Below are 20,631 nucleotides of genomic sequence, written 5' to 3' on the forward strand. Positions count from 1 at the left end.
CTGGATTTTTTTATCTCTCTTTTTCTCAGCTTCCTCTTTTTCCATAACTTTATCTTCTAGTTCACCTATTCTCTCCTCTGCCTCTTCAAGCCGAGCTGTGGTGGTTTCCATTTTGTTATGCATTTCGTTTAAAGCGTTTTTCAGCTCCTCGTGACTGTTCCTTAGTCCCTTGATCTCTGTAGCAAGAGATTCTCTGCTGTCCTGTATACTGTTTTCAAGCCCAGCGATTAATTTTATGACTATTATTCTAAATTCACTTTCTGTTATATTATTTAAATCCTTTTTGATCAGCTCATTAGCTGTTGTTATTTCCTGGAGATTCTTCTGAGGGGAGTTCTTCCGCTTGGTCATTTTGGATAGTCCCTGGCGTGGTGAGGACCTGCAGGGCACTTCCCCTGTGCTGTGGTGTATACCTGGAGTTGGTGGGCGGGGCCGCAGTCAGACCTGATGTCTGCCCCCAGCCCACCGCTGGGGCCACAGTCAGACTGGTGTGTGCCTTCTCTTCCCCTCTCCTAGGGGCGGGATTCACTGTGGGGTGGTGTGGCTCGTCTGGGCTACTTGCACCCTGCCAGGCTTGTGGTGCTGGGGATCTGGCGTATTAGCTGGGGTGGGTAGGCAAGGTGCTCGGGGGCAGGAGGGGCAGGCTTAGATCGCTTCTCCTTAGGTGATCCACTTCAGGAGGGGCCCTGTGGCAGCGGGAGGGAGTCAGATCCGCTGCCGGAGGTTTGGCTCCGCAGAAGCGCAGAGTTGGGTGTTTGCGCGGAGCGAGCAAGTTCCCTGGCAGGAACCGGTTCCCTTTGGGATTTCGGCTGGGGGATGGGCGGGGGAAATGGCGCTGGCGAGCGCCTTTGTTCCCCACCAAACTGAGCTCTGTTGTCAGGGGGCTCAGCAGCTCTCCCTCCCTTTGTCCTCCAGCCTTCCCGCTTTCCGAGCAGAGCTGTTAATTTCTGACCTCCCAGACGCTAAGTCGCGCTTGCTGTCGGAACACAGTCCGCCCGGCCCCTCCGCTTTTGCAAGCCCGACTCGGGGGCTCTGCTTGGCCGGCGAGCCGCCCCTCCGCCCCGGCTCCCTCCCGCCAGTCCATGGAGCGCGCACCGCCTCGCCGCCCTTCCTACCCTCTTCCGTGGGCCTCTCGTCTGCGCTTGGCTCCGGCGACTCCGTTCTGCTAATCCTCTGGCGGTTTTCTGGGTTATTTAGGCAGGTGTAGATGGAATCTAAGTGATCAGCAGGACGTGCGGTGAGCCCAGCGTCCTCCTAAGCCGCCATCTTGCCGCCCTATCCTTCCCATCCCCTTATTTTCAATCCAAAGGTGTCTTTAGGTCTAAAGTGGGTCTCTTGTAAACAGCATATAAATGGATTTTGTTTTCTTATCCATTCTGTTACTCTATGTCTTTTGATTGGAGCATTGAGTCTACTGACATTTAGAGTGAGTACTGAAAGATATGAATTTATTGCCATTATGTTGTTTGTAGAGTTGGAGTTTCTGTTGGTGTTCTCTGGTCCTTTCTAATCTTTGTTGCTTTTGGTATTTATATATATATATTTTTTTTTTTTCATCTTTTCTCCCCTCAGAAAGTCCCCCTTAAAATTTCTTGCAGGGCTGGTTTAGTGGTCACAAACTCCTTTAATTTTTGTTTGTCTGGGAAACTTTTTATCTCTCCTTCTATTTTGAATGACAGCCTTGCAGGAGAAAGAATTCTTGGCTGCATATTTTTCTGATTCAGCACATTGAATATATCCTGCCACTCCTGTCTGGCCTGCCAAGTTTCTGTGGATAGGTCTGCTACAAACCTGATCTGTCTTCCCTTGTAGGTTAGGGACTTCTTTCCTTCTCTGCTTTCATGATTCTCTCCTTGCCTGAGTATTTTGTGAATTTGACTATGATATGCCTTGTTGATGGTCAGTTTTTGTTGAATCTAACGGGGGTCCTCTGTGCTTCCTGGATTTTGATGTCTGTGTCTTTCCCCAGGTTAGGAAAGTTTTCTGCTATGATTTGCTCACATAATCCTTCTACCCCTGTTTCTCTCTCTTCCTCTTCTAGGACCCCTATGATTCCTTTTTAATGAATCACTGATTTCTCTAATTCTTAAATGGTGCTCTTTTGCCTTAATCTCCCTCTTTTTTTCTGCTACGTTATTCTCTATAAGTTTGTCCTCTATATCGCTGATTCTCTGTTCTGCCTCATCCATCCTTGCCACCACTGCATCCATCCATGTTTGCAGCTCAGTTATAGCATTTTTAATTTCATTCTGGCTATTTTTTACTTCCTTTATCTCTGCAGAAAGGGATTCTAATCTATTTTCAATTCCAGCTAGTATTCTTATTGTCGTGATTCTAAATTCTGGTTCAGACATCTTGCTTGTATCTGTGTTGGTTGAATCCCTGGCTGTCGTTTCTTTGTGCTCTTTCTTTTGGGGTGAATTCCTTCGTTTTGTCATTTTGAAGGGAGAAAAGGAATTAATGAGGTAGAAAAATTGAAATTAAAAAAATTAAAATTAAAAAATATTAAAATTAAAAATTAAACACACACACACACACACACACACACACACACACAAATCAAATAGATGATGCTAGATCCTAGGTGTATTTTGGTCTGGGTGTTGAAAGTGGTTTGACAGATTAGAGAAACAAACAAACAAAAAAAGGGGGGGGAGAGAGAAAAAAAGGAATCGTTTGAGAATTTGAAAAAATGAATACACTGAAGTAGACTAAAATGAGATGTATGGAGGTAAAAATAGAATTTAAGAAAATATACACAAAAGTAAAGAATATAGTAGATAAAAATTAAAGAAAATATTTTTAATAAAAATTAAAAATAAATATGAATTTTTCCTCTTTCTGTATTTAAGAAAAAAGGAAACGAAAAAGATAAAAAGAAAAAAAAGAAATTGTTTGAAAATTTGAAAAAGTGAATACACTGTAGTAGACTAAAATAAGATGATGGAAGTAAAATAGAATTTGAAAAAATTTACATAAAAGCAAAAATATAGTAATAAAAATTAAAGAAAAATATTTTTAATAGAAAATGAAAGTAAAAATGAAGTTTTTCTGCATTCAAGAAAAAGAAAAATGAAAAAGAGAAAAAAGGAAAAGAAAGAAAAAAAGGAAATTGTTTAAAAATTTGAAAAGGTGAATACACTGAAGTAGACTAAAATAAAACGATGGAAGTAAAATGGAATTTGAAAAATTTACACAAAGCTAAAAGATATAGTAATAAAAATTAATATTTTTAATAAAAATTGAAAATAAAAATGAATTTTTTCTGTATTCAATAAAAAGTGAAAAAGTGAAAAAGAAAAAGAAAAAAAAGAAAATTGAATAGATGAACCTGCTAACAGATTGAAATAGGAATGAAATTAGTGTGTTTTCCCCTAGAAGTCAGTCTATGTAGTGCTTTATAGTCCAAAAGCTAAGCAGGCAGTGAGACTTGTGTGCTTGAAGAGCGAAGCTGGCCCAGTTGGGCGGGACTCAGTGTAACAGCTCCACTCTCCACTAGATGGCGCTGCTAGCATACTGGGGTGGATTGTTGCAAGGCTCGTAGGTGTGTATGCGCATGCGCGGGAGCAGTGAAAATGGCGCCCCCAGCTACCCAGTCTGTTCTCCCAGATCAGCAATCGCGCACCGGTCCTCTGTCTTCAGCGATCATCCACTCGCCGCTTTTTCACTCTCCGTGACCAGGCCCCAGGCAGTACCTCTCTCCTGAGTTTCGTCTCAAATGTGGCTGTTTTCCCCGGCCCTTAACTTCAGAAGGACTGCGGCTTTGACCCATCCCGCCCCTCTGCAGGAGGGTCTCACCAAGCAATGGCTGAATGAGCAATGGCTGAATATCGGCTGCACCTGGGAACGCTTGCTGGACCCTGCTGCTGCCAGTGCCCCGAGACTGTGGCCAGGTGCCAGAAAAAATTTGCAAGATAGTGTAGCATCAGCATTTCAGGGATTATGGAAAATCGCAACACACACCTGGCACCAGGTTTCACCCTTAACGACCTTGCCCCAGCACCAGCAAATGTGGCTGCCTTCCGGGGTCTGCTGGGACCAGGTGGCTTCAACAGTCTCTACCAAATGTCCTTCCAGCAGTGGAACCGCTTTCCCCATGTGGCCCGAGAACCTCCTGGATCCCACTCTGTTCCTGGGGATTTGCCCTTCCCACCAGAGCATCGCCAGGTATCTAGCTGCAGAGTTGCAGCCTTTGCCCTCCCCTTGTTTACAGTCTTAATGGAATTTAAACCTTGTCCTTTCTCCTTTCTCCCTTTTTAGTTTAGTCCCTGCGGCTGTTTCCAATTTTCCACTTTCTCTCCAGCTGCTTTTGGGGAGGGGTGCTTTTCCTGTATTCTCCACCCCACTCTAGTCTCCCTCCTCTCTCCGCCCGCAAAAGTGGTTCCCTATCCTTCGCAGCTTGTCGCTCCCCAAGTTCAGTTCTCCACACCATGTACCTGCTGAATTTTGTGGTTCAGTTGGTGCAGATTGTTGTGCTAATCCTCCAGTCAGTTTTCTAGGCATGTAGGATGGTTTAGTGTTGGTCTGGCTGTATTTCATGGATGCAAGACACACAAAAAACTTCCATGCTGTTCCCAGGAATGGGGAAGTTTTTTCTACACCACTTTAGAATCAGGACCTTTTCAAGGCTAGAGGATTGAGAGAGGACACAGAGAAGTTATTGTAGTCAGGGTCTTGAGAAACTGCCTGCCTGTCGGGGATTGGCAGTTGTGGAAACACACCGTTAAAACACGATGGGAGACACGCTGTAACCCCTGCGGGGTCCACAGTGCCTATCTGAAGTTCAGGCTTCAAGGCCACAGCACCCTTCTAGGTGATTTCACACTTCCCTTGCCTGTGAACTTAAATTAAGGTCCAAAGAGCCCTGGGAGGGTCTCCAAGAGAGTCAAGGCAGGTTATGCACTAGCTTGGAAGTACTGGAGGAAGAATGGCTTTTAAAAGTCTACTTTGTAAAGTTGTTCTTTTGAAACGCCCAAATGGCCAGCGTGATAAGTAAGATCTGTGGTAAAGATAAGCATCTCTTGTTTGTTTTGTTTTGTCAACTACTGTGTGCAAACAACAGCAAATTTATAATCCTTATTCTTCCTTGGGGATTTTTATAACTGTGTCAGAAGGCAAATCCCTGATTTTAGGCCTGTGGTACTCCAAACTGTTTTGAGCAGTGTCATTCACGTGGAGCCTCTTTGAAGCACGTCACTCATGGGGTCCAGAGTCTGAAAAGCTGGATTTTGCCTCTGCCGTTTATTGGTGTGACCCTGGGCAAGTGAGACAACTTCTGATGACAATGCACCTGCCAAACCCTAATTTGAGGGTTTTGTGAGCACTGAATAACAAAACATGCAATGTTTTCTAAGCTATAAAAGGCTATAAAATATTGTCTACATTAGGGTGACTCATTTTTCAATCACACCTCACACAAATCTGTAAATCTCTACTCCATCACACCTTTCTCCTTTGCCTGTAATGCAGGTAGTGCAAGGTGAAGGCTTTACACAGCCAGTGGTCTTTCCTGGCCTTTGGTGTGTATGAGTTCAAATACCCATATGATTTACCCTAAAGTAAAGCAGAATGCCCCTCCCACTTTGGGCCCCATTCAGACAGTGTTAGAATGTGCAGAGCAGGAACCCCACAAGAACTCAGGAGTGAAAAAGAATTGTTAGCATGGCAACCGGGCAGGTTTAACCAATGCTAAATTCATGATTCCATTTCACAAAATACACGGGTGCCCCATTTAATTAATGAACTGGTGGCCTGCGGTGAGATCTACATAAATAATCTTCTACATAGTACTGGGAAGAGTTTTTAAAGATCAAGCATGGTATTGATTTCTCTCTGGGTACGGTGAATTTAGAAGATTCTACCGTCCCTTACTTAGGCTTATTTGCAAGGGAACACATGCAACCTTCCAAAGCAAGTACTTGCTTTAAACCTGACCAGAATAACAGAGATGATACAAATATACAGAATGAGCTGCTCTTAATTCGTTTATGCCCTGTAGGGACCCCGTCATTTGTTGAGTCCCCTCCAAATTACAGACAAGTAATTAATTTGAAATTTGGCAAAGACAAATACAGACACCTGATTTTCTCCAGAGATTCAGAGCAATCAGCCAGGTTGAGAGCACAGGGAGTGTTTCTTGTGCACTAATCAGGCCTACAACTGTTTGAAGCCACTGGGGCCTGGGATTGGCTGGTTTTAACCAGCCTTTCTGTGTCACAGAGACTGATGTGCCTGAAGCACGGGACCATATGTTGCCGAAAAGCCAGTTAGTTAGTTAGGCTGATGCTCTTGCATACCTATAGTCTTCTGAGATACAAAGTCCTTTAAGGATTTGTTTAACTCCTGTAACTGACATTACCAAAGACCAAACACAAACTAGTATCCACAGCTTAAGGGTATGTCTGTGTATGATTTCTCTATTACCGTCCTATCTTCTGTTCCCAACAATGGCTTTGCCCCCATTGAATTAATGATCTGTGCCTTCAGTGTCCAGTATTGTATATTGGGAGAGGGGAAGGTGTCAGTGTATGTATATGTGTATGTGTGAAAGCGCATGTGTGTAGGGGTGTGTGTGTGTGTGTGTATGTGTGAGTGTGAGACAGGGGCAGAAGGAATATGAGGAAGGGGTTGGGGTTTCCGACCACCATCTCCATCCCACACTCAAGCTGACAACCCCTGGTCATAGTGACTGGTGTTAACAGGCCTGTATTAAGAGCCTGCTGTACAACCCACTGGCGACTCATTTAACTTTACGTATCTCAATTTCTTCTTCTATGAAATGTAAATTGAAAATGGCTACTACAGTGTCTCTCACAGAAAGATTGGATGGGATCATTGAAGAGTGCCTGACACATTTATAAGCCTACATATGGTACTCAATAAATTGTTACAGTCTTTTCCAAAATTAGGGGTTTTTTTCTGACTGTAGAAATAAAAATCACATAGATATGAGACACTACAGAAAACTAGAAAACAAAGAATAACTAATCACCCAGAGATAACTCCTGTTAACATCGTGATGTGTATTCTTCCAGTCTCTGTTCTACCCATTTTTATACAGATAATACCATACGGAATACATAACTAACAGAGTAATAGCTATTATTTTTTGAGCACTTAAAATATGCCAGGAATTGAACTACATGCTTTACATATGTCATTTTATTAATCTTTATAATCCCATTCAGTAGATATTATTGTTTCCACTTTAGAGGGTTATTATCATCTCAAGGAGGGGGTGTGTGCTTAGCCTGGCTCTCTAGTGTGAAATTGAAATACTTTCTTGTGTTAACCCAACCTTTTGCTCAACAGCCAAAATAAACAGATACTAATGGAAGTAAATGCATGCGCTTGCTCTTGGCTTTTCCCTCCCAGAAGCCTCTTAGCTGAAATGGTGCCCTTACCTTGAGTATGCACATAGTATTCCTGGGTGTGTGAATGATGACATTACTTTATCCCTCTACCTGATTACTCTTAACTACCTTGTAACTCTTCCATCTACAGAATAAGTGATCCTGTTTACAAATGTATTCTAATTTTCAGGATGAGCTCTTAGCAAAAAAAAAAAAAAAAAATCTTATGAATCTGGCCAACGGACTTTCTAGTTGGTGTGTTCTAATTGCTTGGAATTGTGATAAAGCCTTGGGGAATACCTTGGGATTCTCCACTTGAAATTTTCTGCCCTCTTCACCTGACTTCTAGTTCATTGTACAACTTTGAGCTGTGTAATGGCACTATGGGGGCAGAAGTTACGGTGGCAGCAGGGTGGTTTATTATTATTATTATTGTTATTGTTATTATTCAAGAATGCTGGATTAACCCCCTACCCCTACTATAGTGAGGTTCCCTGAGGGTATATACCTCTGGGGTGAGAGCAAATGAGAAATAGGCATGCCACTTTATTGTTAACCAGGGGCCCTTACCTCCCAGTGCAGTGAAACCATAAATATGCTGGTGCATGTGACTTAGGCTAAAAGTATGGGTGGAACTTCTGACTCCTTCTAAACCCAAATCTGACCAACAGGGTTTTTTACAGTTCAAAGGGATGAATGTATTGCCAGGCTCCCATTTATGTAGTGCTTAAAATGTGCCAGGCACTTGATATCTATTAACTCATTTCATCCTGGCAATCGTCCTATTAAGGTAGAAAGTATTGTCCTCATTTTAAAATGAGGAAAATGAGGCACCTGGAGAGAACAAGATGGCTATTATTCTCAACAAAAGAGAGTTTCTGGGTGGCATGCCCCTGCCCACTGGTAAATATGGCCTAACCAGTGTCCTGACTTAATCAGAAGAAAACCAAAGTGAGGGTCACAGGAGCTCAGGGTAAACTCCTCCTCCCACTGCACCTGCTGGAATTACTAAGGCAAAGTCATTCTCACAAGTCAACTGCAGCTGACATGCTCATACAGGTGGCTGCTCTCTGCTGGGATGAGGGCTCATCCCAGCTAGAACCCAAGAGGCAGCCAGAGCCAGCTTCTGCAACATAAAATGGCCTCAGACACCACCCACTTCCTTTCCCACTAGTCTGGCCCCCCTCTCCTGGCCCCATTTGGCCCACCAGGCATCTGGCCTCAGCCCCATTCTGAAGGTGAAGTCCTCTAAGGTGAAGTCACCAGACTTTGGAGCCACACACACAGCTGGCTAAGGACTGTCATTAACTAGTCCTCCGTGGCCTTGGGCAAGTTAACCTCCATTTCCTCTTGCTTAGAGGAGAGATAATACCTCCTGTCAGAGGGCTTAAGGGATGGCTGTACCTAAAGGCCTTTGCTACTGACATGTTGCTTGCCTGCTGTATGCCAGCTGCCCTTACAAGACACTTGTGCTCTAATGGGGATCTCCTGAATACAAAGGCTATAAGGAACCTGATGCTGCTGTGGCAGAATTCCAGGGATACCATCAGGGTGATATTGGGGGCAGAGAGTTGTCCCCAGGGCTCTGTGATTCACTCAGGCAAGGGGATAGCACTCTTCCATTCATGTGGTATTAAAGGTTACCCACAGTCTAATGAAAAAGGGGCAGAGCTGGGACACAGAAAGCTACTCCAGAGGACTGTCTAAAGATATAGACAGATATATCAAAGTGTTTTGAAAAATAATTAAATGGTATTTCATGCAAACATTTCATAAGATTTTACATACTATAAACATTAGTGGTATAGGCCACTTCCAAATGGGATGGCTTGCTCAATAGTATTTTATGCAGGATGGGAGCAGAGGGGCACCTGGGTGGCTCAGTCAGTTAAGCATCTGACTTCAGCTCAGGTCATGATCTCGCATTTTGTGGGATCAAGCCCTGCATAGGCTCTGTGCTGACAGCTTGGAGCCTGTAGCCTGCTTCAGATTCTGTCTCTTTCCCTCTCTGCTCCTCCCCCACTGGTGCTCTGTCTCTCTCTCTCTCTCTCTCTCACTCTCTCTCTCTCTCTCTCTTTCTCTTTCTCAAAAATAAATAAAACATTAAAAAATTTTTTGTTTCAATATAGGACGGGAACAGAGAAGAAAGGTTAGGTCAAACCCCATTGTCTTGGCACGAGAAAATGGCTTGGGAGAGTAGCTTCCCAAACTATTATTTTGTGAAGAATCGCCTGGTGATTTTCTTAAAATGCAAGACTGATTCAGTTGGTCAGGGATTGTACCTGCAACTGCCTTTCTAACATGCTCCCGAATGGTGCCTGTGCTGCTGGTCTATGAACCACACTCTTGAGAATCCATGTGGAAGACAAAACTACCTCTTAGTTCTGCACTGATTTGGGTCCAGAGGATCAATTACTGCCAGCTCCTGCTCAGATACACATTGTCTCTGTTTGTACCTGAATGGGTTCCTAAATTGTCTTTTCTGTCATCAAGACTGACCTGAAAATGCCCACAATTAGAAAAATCACCTCTTCTCACACAGACCCAACCAGAAATTGCTCCAGGGAGCCAAGCTCTAACTGAACCCTAGGCTGCCTCCTCAAGCTCGCCCTCTGCTGGTAGATACAGGTCATTTTCTTCCAAACCCAGCCTTTCAACGTTGCTCAAATGCTCATTTTTGTTTTCCAATTAATACAGGCAGAAAATTGCATGAACATATTCCACAGGTTTATTTCACTCTTCTAGATTTTGGAGAATTTTTTCCTTGTATTTTAAAGGACATCCTATAGAGGGGGCAGATAAATGTCTGCTCAACACTTACTAGCAACTTACCATTCCATGTTGCCTAAAAGTCCTCCTCTACCCTTTGTTCCCATCCATCCCAGGCACTTCCCACAGGGGTAGTGGCAAACCTTTGTTTACTCACAACCCAACCACTGCAAGATCGGGAGAGGGAGCAAGTTTCTTTTGATCCAAGGTTGGGGTTGGTAGTGGAGGCAACATAGACATGAAGACATCAGGAGCCAAAGAACATTTAAGAGAAGGATAGGAAGATTGGGAGATTGGTGCTGCTGATCATATCATTATCATTGACTCACTCAAACATTTCTTCATCACTTCCCTACTATATGCAAGACTTATGACCAGGAGCCAAGCACCTGCTAACCCTGCACAAAGAGACTGTAGCCTCATAGGAGAAATAAACATCATAGCTAATACTCATGGAGTACCATATGCCAAGCAACACACTTACATTATTTTATTTTATTTTATTTCATTTTATTTTATTTTATTTTATGTTATGTTATGTTATTTTATGTTATTTTATTTTATTTTATTTTATTTTATTTTATTTTATTTTATTTAACCCTCACAGCAATTCTGTGATCATCCTCATTGCACAAATGAGAAAAGTAGGGTGCGGAGAAGTTGAGTGATACTTCCGGTTAATGATGAAGTCAAGTAGCTTAAAATTCAATCCGTTATCTTCTCTAGGAGTGTTCTGGGGTTCGATGGGCTTGGCTGGGGTTCTATGGGGTTCTCATTTGAAGCCCTTCACACAGTTGACTTTATACAGTCAGATAATGGCTAAGGCCGGTATATATACCTACAGCCAGGGCTGGGATGTCTAAAACAGTCTAGAGTTGGCTGGGTATCTCTGTTCACAAGGCCTCTCCACGTGGCTAGCTTGGGCTTCCTCATGGCTTAGCAATCAGAATAGTTGGACATCTTAGACGATAGTCAACCAGGCAAGAACTGCAAGATTTCTTAGGATCTTGCTTCTAAAAGCATATGGTATCATTTCCATTGTATTCTGTTGGTCCAAATTGTTACAGGTCAGGCCAGAGTCAGGAAGTGGAGTTATGGGCTCTATGTCTCTGTGAGGGAAGAGCTCAAAGTACATCAAGAGAAGGAATTGGTGAAGACTACCTTAGAGACAAGTCACCACACCAGGATTTGACCCTAAACAACCTGACTCCAACCTTTGTGTATTCAACCATTATGTTCTACTGACTTCACATAAAACAGACACAGTCACACCATGCTCCTGGTGGTTGTGTAAGATAGAATGGGGTACAAAGGAGGAAGTGATTAGCTCTGCCTCAGTAGGTCAGGGAAGGCTTCCCAAAGGAAACTCCCCTTAGTGTGGAGGACAGATTACAACTGCATTGGGTACCATTCTATATGATCCCTATATTCTATGAGGTGACAAAAGCTGCGGGCAAGAGACAGCTCAGAGGCAGCATGTGGAAAGCCACTGACCTGGAAAAGAGGAGCCATGAAGTCCGGTCCCAGCTCTGCCCCATTGTAGTTCTGGGACCTTGAGAGGAACCAGTAGACCAGGAAGGAAAGAAATAGGGGTCTCAGGCCTTTCCAGAATATCACAGAGTGGAATTTCTGACTATGTTATGCTTCCCCCCCCACCCCTCCCCACCCCAGATTGGAGACCCGCACCTGGTGATCTGTATGGACTGCTCAGCAGACACCATGACCAACCGCCTTCTCCAGAGGAACCAGAGCAGCCCTCTGGTGGAAAACAACACCACCACCATTGCCAAGCACCTTGAAACCTACTACCGAGCATCCATCCCTGTGATTGCCTACTATGAGATGAAAACACAGCTACATAAGGTGAAACATTTCACTTCTTTTCTCCAAAATGAGCCAGTTACCCCTCCCCTTTTTTCTTTTTTCAAGAAAAGAAAAAAACGGTAAATTTTGGTCAAGGGATCTGGGAATTAGAGCTGCATACAGCTGCACCATTTGAGCCAAAATATTTACTCTCTTCACCTTTGTATAAATCAAAGTTAATTATCTGTCATAATACAGACCATAAAAGGTTGGTCACACAGTTCTCACAGATGCCATTAAATTTGCTAAGAACAACTCCTTTTTCCAGTATAGAGCAAGGGAAGGAGGGAGGAATGGATGAGGCATAAAGTTCTGTCTTCTAGATATCAGCTGAATAGATGGCCCAAAAGGCCTCTTCTAGATTTAAGATGCAGTGACTTTGAATCTCCAGATTTTTACATGGTTCATAATTGGCACTTGGAATTCTTGCAATAACTGTTATTGAGAAAAGCAGCATTTGGGGCCAAGAGGGCAGGTAGTTTGGTACAACAGTGAAAATCCTGTGGGGAAATGTGGATAGTGTCAACCTAATGATCACAGGTGATAATCCCTGGTGAATCACCATTAATTTCATGAATTTGGGAAAACTACCCAGTCCCCCTTCATCCACTCATCTAAAAAACATGTCTGAAGCACTCCTGTGGGCCATCCATTGCCCTAGGGGTTTGGATACAGAAAATAGATGCAGTTCTTGCCTGCTAGAGCTTCAGGTTTTAGTAGGGGAGATAGACAAACCTCTGATCACAATATAGGGTCAAAGTGAGCACATAGTGAGTTCCAGGGGCCCTTGAAACCAGTCTAAAGGGACAGGAAAGGCATCAAGGAAGGTCACTGGAGAACTAAGAGGGGTGATGTGAAAGGAGCAGGGCACCCCACACGGAAGGAGCCCCAAGTGAAAAAGGTCAGGAGGAACAAGGAACTCAGCTTGGCTGTGACACAAAGTGCCAAGGAAAAGAGGAACATGCGGAGGCAAGTAACTGTCCTGTTGTTGATGGGACAGGGGCAGACACAATCAGGGGTTGAGACAGAATGTTCAGTCCATCACCCTTGTGGAGAACCGATCCTGAGAAGGTAGGGCCAGGAGACCACTGGGAGGGTGGGACCCAAAGCACAATAGAGAAAGTGGACACCTACTTTCTGCTATTCACAGGAAGTTAGTAGGAGACATCAGTCATAAATAACACACTTGTCTCTGAAGCAGCTACATCAATTCTTTGGCAGAAACCATTGCTCATGAATCTCATCTTCTAAACCTGTTAATGGTCATTTTCCAGAATCCTAGGAACTTATCCCTGGGTGTAGAAGTCTGAAAGGTGCCCCTTGATGTAACTCAGGAATATCAAATACATGGCATGAGAGCCACCATCCCCAGCTTCCATAACCAAGGCAGACATTGCTAATCCACTCTTTCCTGCAGGACCCAGATGTGGCCTCTGAATGTTTGTTAGCACAGCACTCAGGCTGCTACTACCAATTAATAGGACTTGATATGCAAGATGAAATCTATTTGCCCTGCTTTGTGTAACCTCTGGTTGCCACATAAAAACAAACAAACAAAAAACTTACATTAAAAAAAACAAGCAAAAAAAAAAAAAAGTACATTATGTAAGAACAGAGTCTTAAGAATTCAGTGTTGCAAAAGCCTTTACAAGATTAGTGATTTCCACCCTTTGTGCAGCCTGGAACACATAAGAAAATTATCCAGATAGAAGAGAATTTCTTCCATTTTCGATGTGTACAGGTGAAAAAATCCCTAAGTAATTGAGAGCTTAACCACTGGCAGAGTCAGAAAATCTCTTTTCTCCCCCTCGTGTATCATTCCAACCTAAATTCTACACACTCACAAATGATTGGGACGTGGATACAGGACTGAGTTCTCAGATAAATCTGAGTTCTGGATTCCTCCCCAGAAATATCTAAGTTAGTGGAAAACGAAGTTTCCAGTTCCATTGGAATCATCTCATCAGCTTTCCATGCATTTTGGAGACACTGGCAGCTGGGTCTGCAGTGAGGTGACATTTATGATCCGCTTAGCAAATATTTAAGACTGACTCCAGAGCAGTGTGGCTCCAGCCCACAGGACTCCCAGGGGGCCTCTCAGAGGAAGTGCTTTGTGCCTTTGTGCCACTGCCTCTGCCCAACTGGATGAAGGAGCTCCGTCCCCAACTTTGTGGGGTTGGGGGGCACAGCAAGGGTTCTGGGTGCAGGGAAGTGAGACTTGTTTGCGTATGCCTGTGGGGTTTGCCAGCGGTGGGGCTACCTGGGGACTGGAGGAGAAGCAGGGGAAGGGGACAAGCTTGGGGAAGAGGAAACCTCTGTCCCTTCATGCTCTCTGGCCTCTGGGCTCCTGTCCCGGCTTCTTTTTTGTTGTTTTTTTTTTTAATTTTCTTTTTTATTTTTTAAAATTTATATCCAACTTAGCATATAGTGAAACAATGATTTCAGAAGTAAATTCCTTAATGCCCCTTACCTATTTAGCTCATCCCCACTCCCACAATCCCTCCAGCAACGCTCTGTTTGTTTTCTATATTTAAGGGTCTCTTCTGTTTTGTCCCTCTCCCTGTTTTTATATTATTTTTGTTTCCCTTCCCTTATGTTCATTTGTTTCTCTCTTAAAGTCCTCAGATGAGTGAAGTCATATGATTCTTGTCTTTCTCTGACTAATTTCACTTAGCATAATTCCCTCCAGTTCCATCCACGTAGTTGCAAATGGCAAGATTTCATTCTTTTTGATTGCCAAGTAGAAATCCATTGTATATATATACCACATCGTCTTTATCCATTTATCCATCGAGGGACATTTGGGCTCTTTCCATACTTTGGCTATTGTTGATAGTGCTGCTATAAACATGGGGGTGCATGTGTCCCTTCAAAACAGCACACCTATATCCCGTGGATAAATGCCTAGTAGTGCAATTGCTGGGTCGTAGGGTAGTTCTATTTTTAGTATTTTGAGGAACCTCCATACTGTTTTCCAGAGTGGCTGCAGCAGCTTGCATTCCCACCAATAATGCAAAAGAGATCCTCTTTCTCCGCATCCTTGCCAACATCTGTTGTTGCCTGAGTTGTTCATGTTAGCCATTCTGACAGGTGTAAGGTGGTATCTCATTGTGGCTTTGAGTTGCATTTCCCTGATGATGAGTGACGTTGAGCATTTTTTCATGTGTTGGTTGGCCATCTGGATGTCTTCTTTGGAGAAGTGTCTATTCATGCCTTTTGCCCACTTCTTCACTGGATTATTTGACTTTTGGGTGTTGACTTTAAGAAGTTCTTTCTAGATTTTGGATACTACCCCTTTATCTGATATGTCATTTGCAAATAACTTCTCCCATTCTGTCAGTTGCCTTTTAGTTTTGCTGATTGATTGTTTCCTTCGCTGTGCAGAAGCTTTTTATTTTGATGAAGTCCCAATAGTTCATTTTGCTTTTGTTTCCCTTGCCTCTGGAGACGTGTTGAGTAAGAAGTTGCTGCAGCCAAGGTCAAAGAGGTTGTTGCCTGCTTTCTCCTCAAGGATTTTGATGGCTTTCTGTCTTACATTTAGGTCTTTCATCCATTTTGAGCTTATTTTTGTATATGGTGTAAGAAAATGGTCCAGGTTCATTCTTCTGCATGTCACTATCCAGTTTTCCTAGCACCACTTGCTGAAGAGACTGTCTTTATTCCATTGGATATTCTTTCCTGCTTTGTCAAAGATTAGTTGGCCATACATTCGTGGGTCCATTTTTGGGTTCTTTTTCTGTTCCATTGATCTGAGTGTCTGTTCTTGTGCCAGTACCATACTGTCTTGATGATTACAGCTTTATAGTATAGCTTGAAGTCTGGGATTGTGATGCCTCCTGCTTTGGTTTTCTTTTTCAAGATCGCGTTAGCTATTCAGGGTCTTGTCTGGTTCCATACAAATTTTAGGATTATTTGCTCTAGCTCTGTGAAGAATGCTGGTGTTACACTGATAGGGATTGCATTGAATATGTAGATTGCTTTGGGTAGTATCGGCATTTTAACAATATTTGCTCTTCCTATCCAGGAGCATGGAATCTTTTTCCATTTTTTTGTTTCTTCTTCAATTTCTTTCATAAGCTTTCTATAGTTTTCAGCGTATAATTTTTCAACTCTTTGATTAGATTTATTCCTAGTTATTTTATGGTTTTTGTTGCAACTATAAATGGGATCGATTCCTTGATTTCTCTCTCTGTCACTTCATTGTTGGTGTATAGGAATGCAACCGATTTCTGTGCGTTGATTTTATATCCTGCAACTTTGCTGAATTCATGGATCAATTCTAGCAGTTTTTTGGTGGAATCTTGTGGGTTTTCCATATACAGTATCATGTCATCTACAAAGAGTGAAAGTTTGACCTCCTCCTGGCCGATTTGGATGCCTTTTATTTCTTTGTGTTGTCTGATTGCAGAGGCTAAGACTTCCAATACTATGTTGAATAACGGTGGTGAGAGTGGATATCCCTGTCTTGTTCCTGACCTTAGGGGGAAAGCTGTCAGTTTTTCCCCATTGAGTATGATATTAGTGTTGGGTCATTCATATATGGCTTTTATGATCTCGAGGTATCCCCCTTCTACCCCTAGTTTCTTGAGGATTTTTATCAAGAAAGGATACTGTATTTTGTAAAATGCTTTCTCTGCATCTATTGAGAGGATCATATGGTTCTTGTCCTTTCTTTTATTGATGTGATGAATCACATTAATTGTTTTGTGGATATCGAACCAGCCCTGCATCCCAGGTATAAATCCCGCTTGGTCGTGGTGAATAATTTTTTTAACGTATTGTTGGAGCCAGTTGGCTAATATCTTGTTGAGGATTTTTGCATCCATTTTCATCAGGGAAATTGGTCTCTAGTTCTCTGCCCTGGCATCTTGCAACAGCTTCATCTCCCCCTGGATTCTAAGTGACAGTTTGATGTTCTTTGGATTGTTAGCACCTCCTCCCCATCTCGTTGGTTTATTGAGCCCAAGGCAGGGTCGCATACCATCCAGGTGGGTTCTTGGATCATTTAAGGAGTTTTCTTAAAACTTAGGTAGGAGTGGTGAATGTACTTCTAGATGCAAGCAAGACAAATCAGTAGTTCAGTGAAATTCACTTAGGAATTAGAGACACGTCATGGGCCAGCCCAGAAATAGACCACCCTGCACAAGCACTTCCTTCAGGCCTCCGTGTTGCCCAGTTACCCATCGGCTGACACCCCTGCCTAACGACGGTCAGCCCTTTTGGCCGCCAGCTAGTTGAAAAAAGTGCAATGCAATTTCAGACAAAGGTACCCAAAAAGTAAAGGGGAATTTGCACAGCCACTGCCTTACTATTTATGCCTTTATTATGCCATCATTATACAACACAGTTAGAACTCCTTAGAACATAAACCAGGGGATAGAGGCATACGTGATACAGATGGATCCCCTGACTTTCCAAGTGTTTTCCCTGTCTCATAAAGGCAGCTTTGCTCTGCATCTGAGAAACAGAGCTTTTCTTCATCCACTCTCTTCTCCATGTGCTCAGGGCAGACATCATTAATCAACCGTGGCACTGCTTTCCTATGAGTCTGGACAGCTGCCATAGAAACTGTCCCAACACAGCAGTAGGATAGCCACGCCCACTCACTAGAATTAACCCCTAAAAGGAAGCGTTTATTTTACCTTGAGTGAGAGGATTCATTATTTAAGAAGAAAGAAAATAAGGAAGGAAGAAAGGAGGGAAGGAAAGAAGGAAGGAAGGAAGGAAGGCAGGCAGGCAGGCAGTAAGGAATAAAAACTGAAATATAGCAATTTAGGGTAAAAAGCACAGCAACTGGCCAAAGACCTTTGGTGGAGAAAATACTGCTCTGGACCTCAGAAAGCCTGATGTGTTGTGTGAAGGAGCTTTGTGAATTTGGGTGAGTGATTTCACTGTGTAACCTCTCCCTTCTTCATCCTAAACTAAGATGGATGGACAGAATAGGACCTCCTGGACTCCTCCAGGCCTATCACCTTATATTCTTTCTATATAAGAAGATTATAGATTTTTGTTCTTTTTTTTATTTGAGAGAAAGAGTGTGCACACAAGGCACGGAGAGGGGCAGAGACAATGGCAGAGGGAGGGAGGGAGGGAGGGAGGGAGAGAGGGAGAGAAAGAGAAAGAGAGAATTTTAAGCAGGCTCCATGCTTAGCCAGAGCCCAACTCAGGGCTTAATCCCATGACCTTAACCCAGGGCTTAATCATGACATGAGCTGAAATCACAAGTTGGACACTCAATTGACTGAGCCACCCAGGCGCCCCTATATTATTTTCTAATCATAAAAGTAATACAAACTTATTTTAGAAAATATAAAAACTAGGTAGAGCCACCACTCAGAGGCAAACATTCTAGAGTATCTCCTCCAAAACTTTATTTATTTATTTATTTATTTATTTATTTATTTATTTATTTATTCATTTTTGAGACAGAGAGAGACAGAGCATGAACAAGGGAGGGTCAGAGAGAGGGAGACACAGAATCCAAAACCGGCTCTAGGCTCTGAGCTGTCAGCACAGAGCCGACATGGGGCTCGAACTCATGGACCGCGAGATCATGACCTGAGCCGACGTCAGCTGCTTAACCGACTGAGCCACCCAGGCGCCCCTCAAAATCATTTTTTAAAGACATTTTTTGATGTTTACTTAAAATTTTTTTAAATATTTATTTATTTTTGAGACAGGGAAAGACAGAGCACAAACAGGGAAGGGTCAGAGAGAGGGAGACACAGAATCTGAAACAGGCTCCAGGCTCTGAGCTGTCAGCACAGAGCCCGATGCAGGGCTCAAACTCATGGACCTGAGCTGAAGTCGGACGCTTAACCGACTGAGCCACCCAGGTGTCCCTGTTTCCTCCAAATCTTAGTGCTATGAATTTTTAAAACATGATTGTAGCTGTAGATCTATCGATTAGGGCTCCTTGCTTGTAGATAAGAGCCACCAACTCCAGCCTGACCCAAAACACAAAACTTGATGATAAGCTATGCAGTCCACAGCTGAAACACAGCAGGCCCAAGAAGGCTGTGGGACCAGGTCTCTCTTGCTTTTCACACATGCCTTCTTCTCTCGTCATCCGGATTTTTCTTTCTTTGGCCCAGAAGCCAGAATATGGCCACCCTACAAGCGCTGCGTCCACATGTGAGCACAACAGCTCCAAATTCAGGCAGAAATGTTGTGAATTGCTTTGCTTTGCTCACAGCCTTCTCCCTGCTCCTCTCTGGCCAGGCAGGTGTGGTCATTTGTTGTGTGATACTTTGTTGAGTGCGCACTGCATGTCAGATACTGTTCTCGTTGCTGGGGACACAGCAATAACCAAGATAAACCCCTCACTGAAAAGGTAAAAATGGCACATAAGAAAGTAAAATAATTGCTGATAGGATCATCTCTATGCATAAAACAAAACAGACTAAGGTGTTGGGGGTGAGTATTTTAGGTGGGTGTGTTGGGAAAGTCTCCGAGGAGGTAGCATTTGCATTAAAACCTGACCCATATACACACACATGGCTGCCTGGGACTCCTCCCTGGGAACTGGGTCGGGGATAAGGTATTCCCAGAAGAGAAGGGCTTGTTGTAAGCTGGAGAAACGCCAGAAATAGCTACCTCCAGTGGCATATGCAGAATTGTATAAACTGATATTTCAAACTTCTCTTTTTGCTAACTATAAAAGTAACAGCTACTTTTAAAAAAGAAATACACTTTAAAATCTAGGAGTATAAAGATAAGAATTCTTCCGTCCAAAGATAACCTAACTAAGGAACATCTTGATATATTTCTTACATTTGTTTTTCTCCACTTGTTTCATACTTTTTATTCATGGTATAATCAGCCCAGAAACACCCCAGGCCATAGATGAAGAGGGCTTGATAACAGATGATAACTGTCCCTGGGCTATTTATTAGTCTTAATTAAAAAAAAAAAAAAAAAAAGGAGGGGCCGCCTGTGTGGCTCAGTCAGTTAAGCGTCTGACTCAATCTCTGCTCGGGTCATGATCTCACAGTTCGTGGGATCAGCCTTGTGTCCGGTTCCTCACTGACAGTGAGGAGCCTGCTTGGGATTCTGTCCCCCTCTCTCACTGCCCCTGTGCCACTCCCTCTCTCTCTCAAAATAAATAAATAAACTTAAAAAAAAAAAAAAAAAAGGGGCGCCTGGGTGGCGCAGCCGGTTAAGCGTCCGACTTCAGCCAGGTCACGATCTCGCGGTCCGGGAGTTCGAGCCCCGCGTCGGGCTCTGGGCTGATGGCTCAGAGCCTGGAGCCTGTTTCCCATTCTGTGTCTCCCTCTCTCTCTGCCCTTCCCCCATTCATGCTCTGTCTCTCTCTGTCCCAAAAATAAATAAACGTTGAAAAAAAAAAAATTAAAAAAAAAAAAAAAGAAAAAAAAAGAGGCCAATGACTCATTACACATGCAGTTTTACAGATGCAGGAAATCGAGTTCCTTGGCAACTCTCTGCTTTTATAGAGGAGAAATTAAGTTTCTTGTTGGGCAATTTTTCTGCTACAGTGTCCCAACTTCATAAAGAGTTTAGCCATTTTTAGTAAGTCCTGAAATAGTGCAACACCCATTGTTGTTCTGGGTAGTCATGCAACCTAACAGGGGACTTCTTGTGAACCCAGAGATAAAGAATGAGAAATGCAGCTGCTGGCACTACCATG

The 20,631-nt window shown here is 43.2% G+C and overlaps 1 protein-coding gene across 3 annotated transcripts in view; it reads left to right on the forward strand.

Moving 5' to 3' along the window:
* AK5 (adenylate kinase 5) overlaps positions 1–20,631 on the forward strand; it is a 264,423-nt gene that overhangs the window by 230,910 nt on the left and 12,882 nt on the right. For all 3 annotated transcript variants that reach the window (XM_043575316.1, XM_043575314.1, XM_043575315.1), the window contains one exon: positions 11,793–11,984. In XM_043575316.1, the coding sequence (XP_043431251.1) occupies positions 11,793–11,984 (192 nt within the window). The remainder of the gene's footprint in view (positions 1–11,792; positions 11,985–20,631) is intronic.

Source organism: Prionailurus bengalensis, chromosome C1 (assembly GCF_016509475.1).
Source record: "Prionailurus bengalensis isolate Pbe53 chromosome C1, Fcat_Pben_1.1_paternal_pri, whole genome shotgun sequence".
NCBI classification, from domain to species: domain Eukaryota; kingdom Metazoa; phylum Chordata; class Mammalia; order Carnivora; family Felidae; genus Prionailurus; species Prionailurus bengalensis.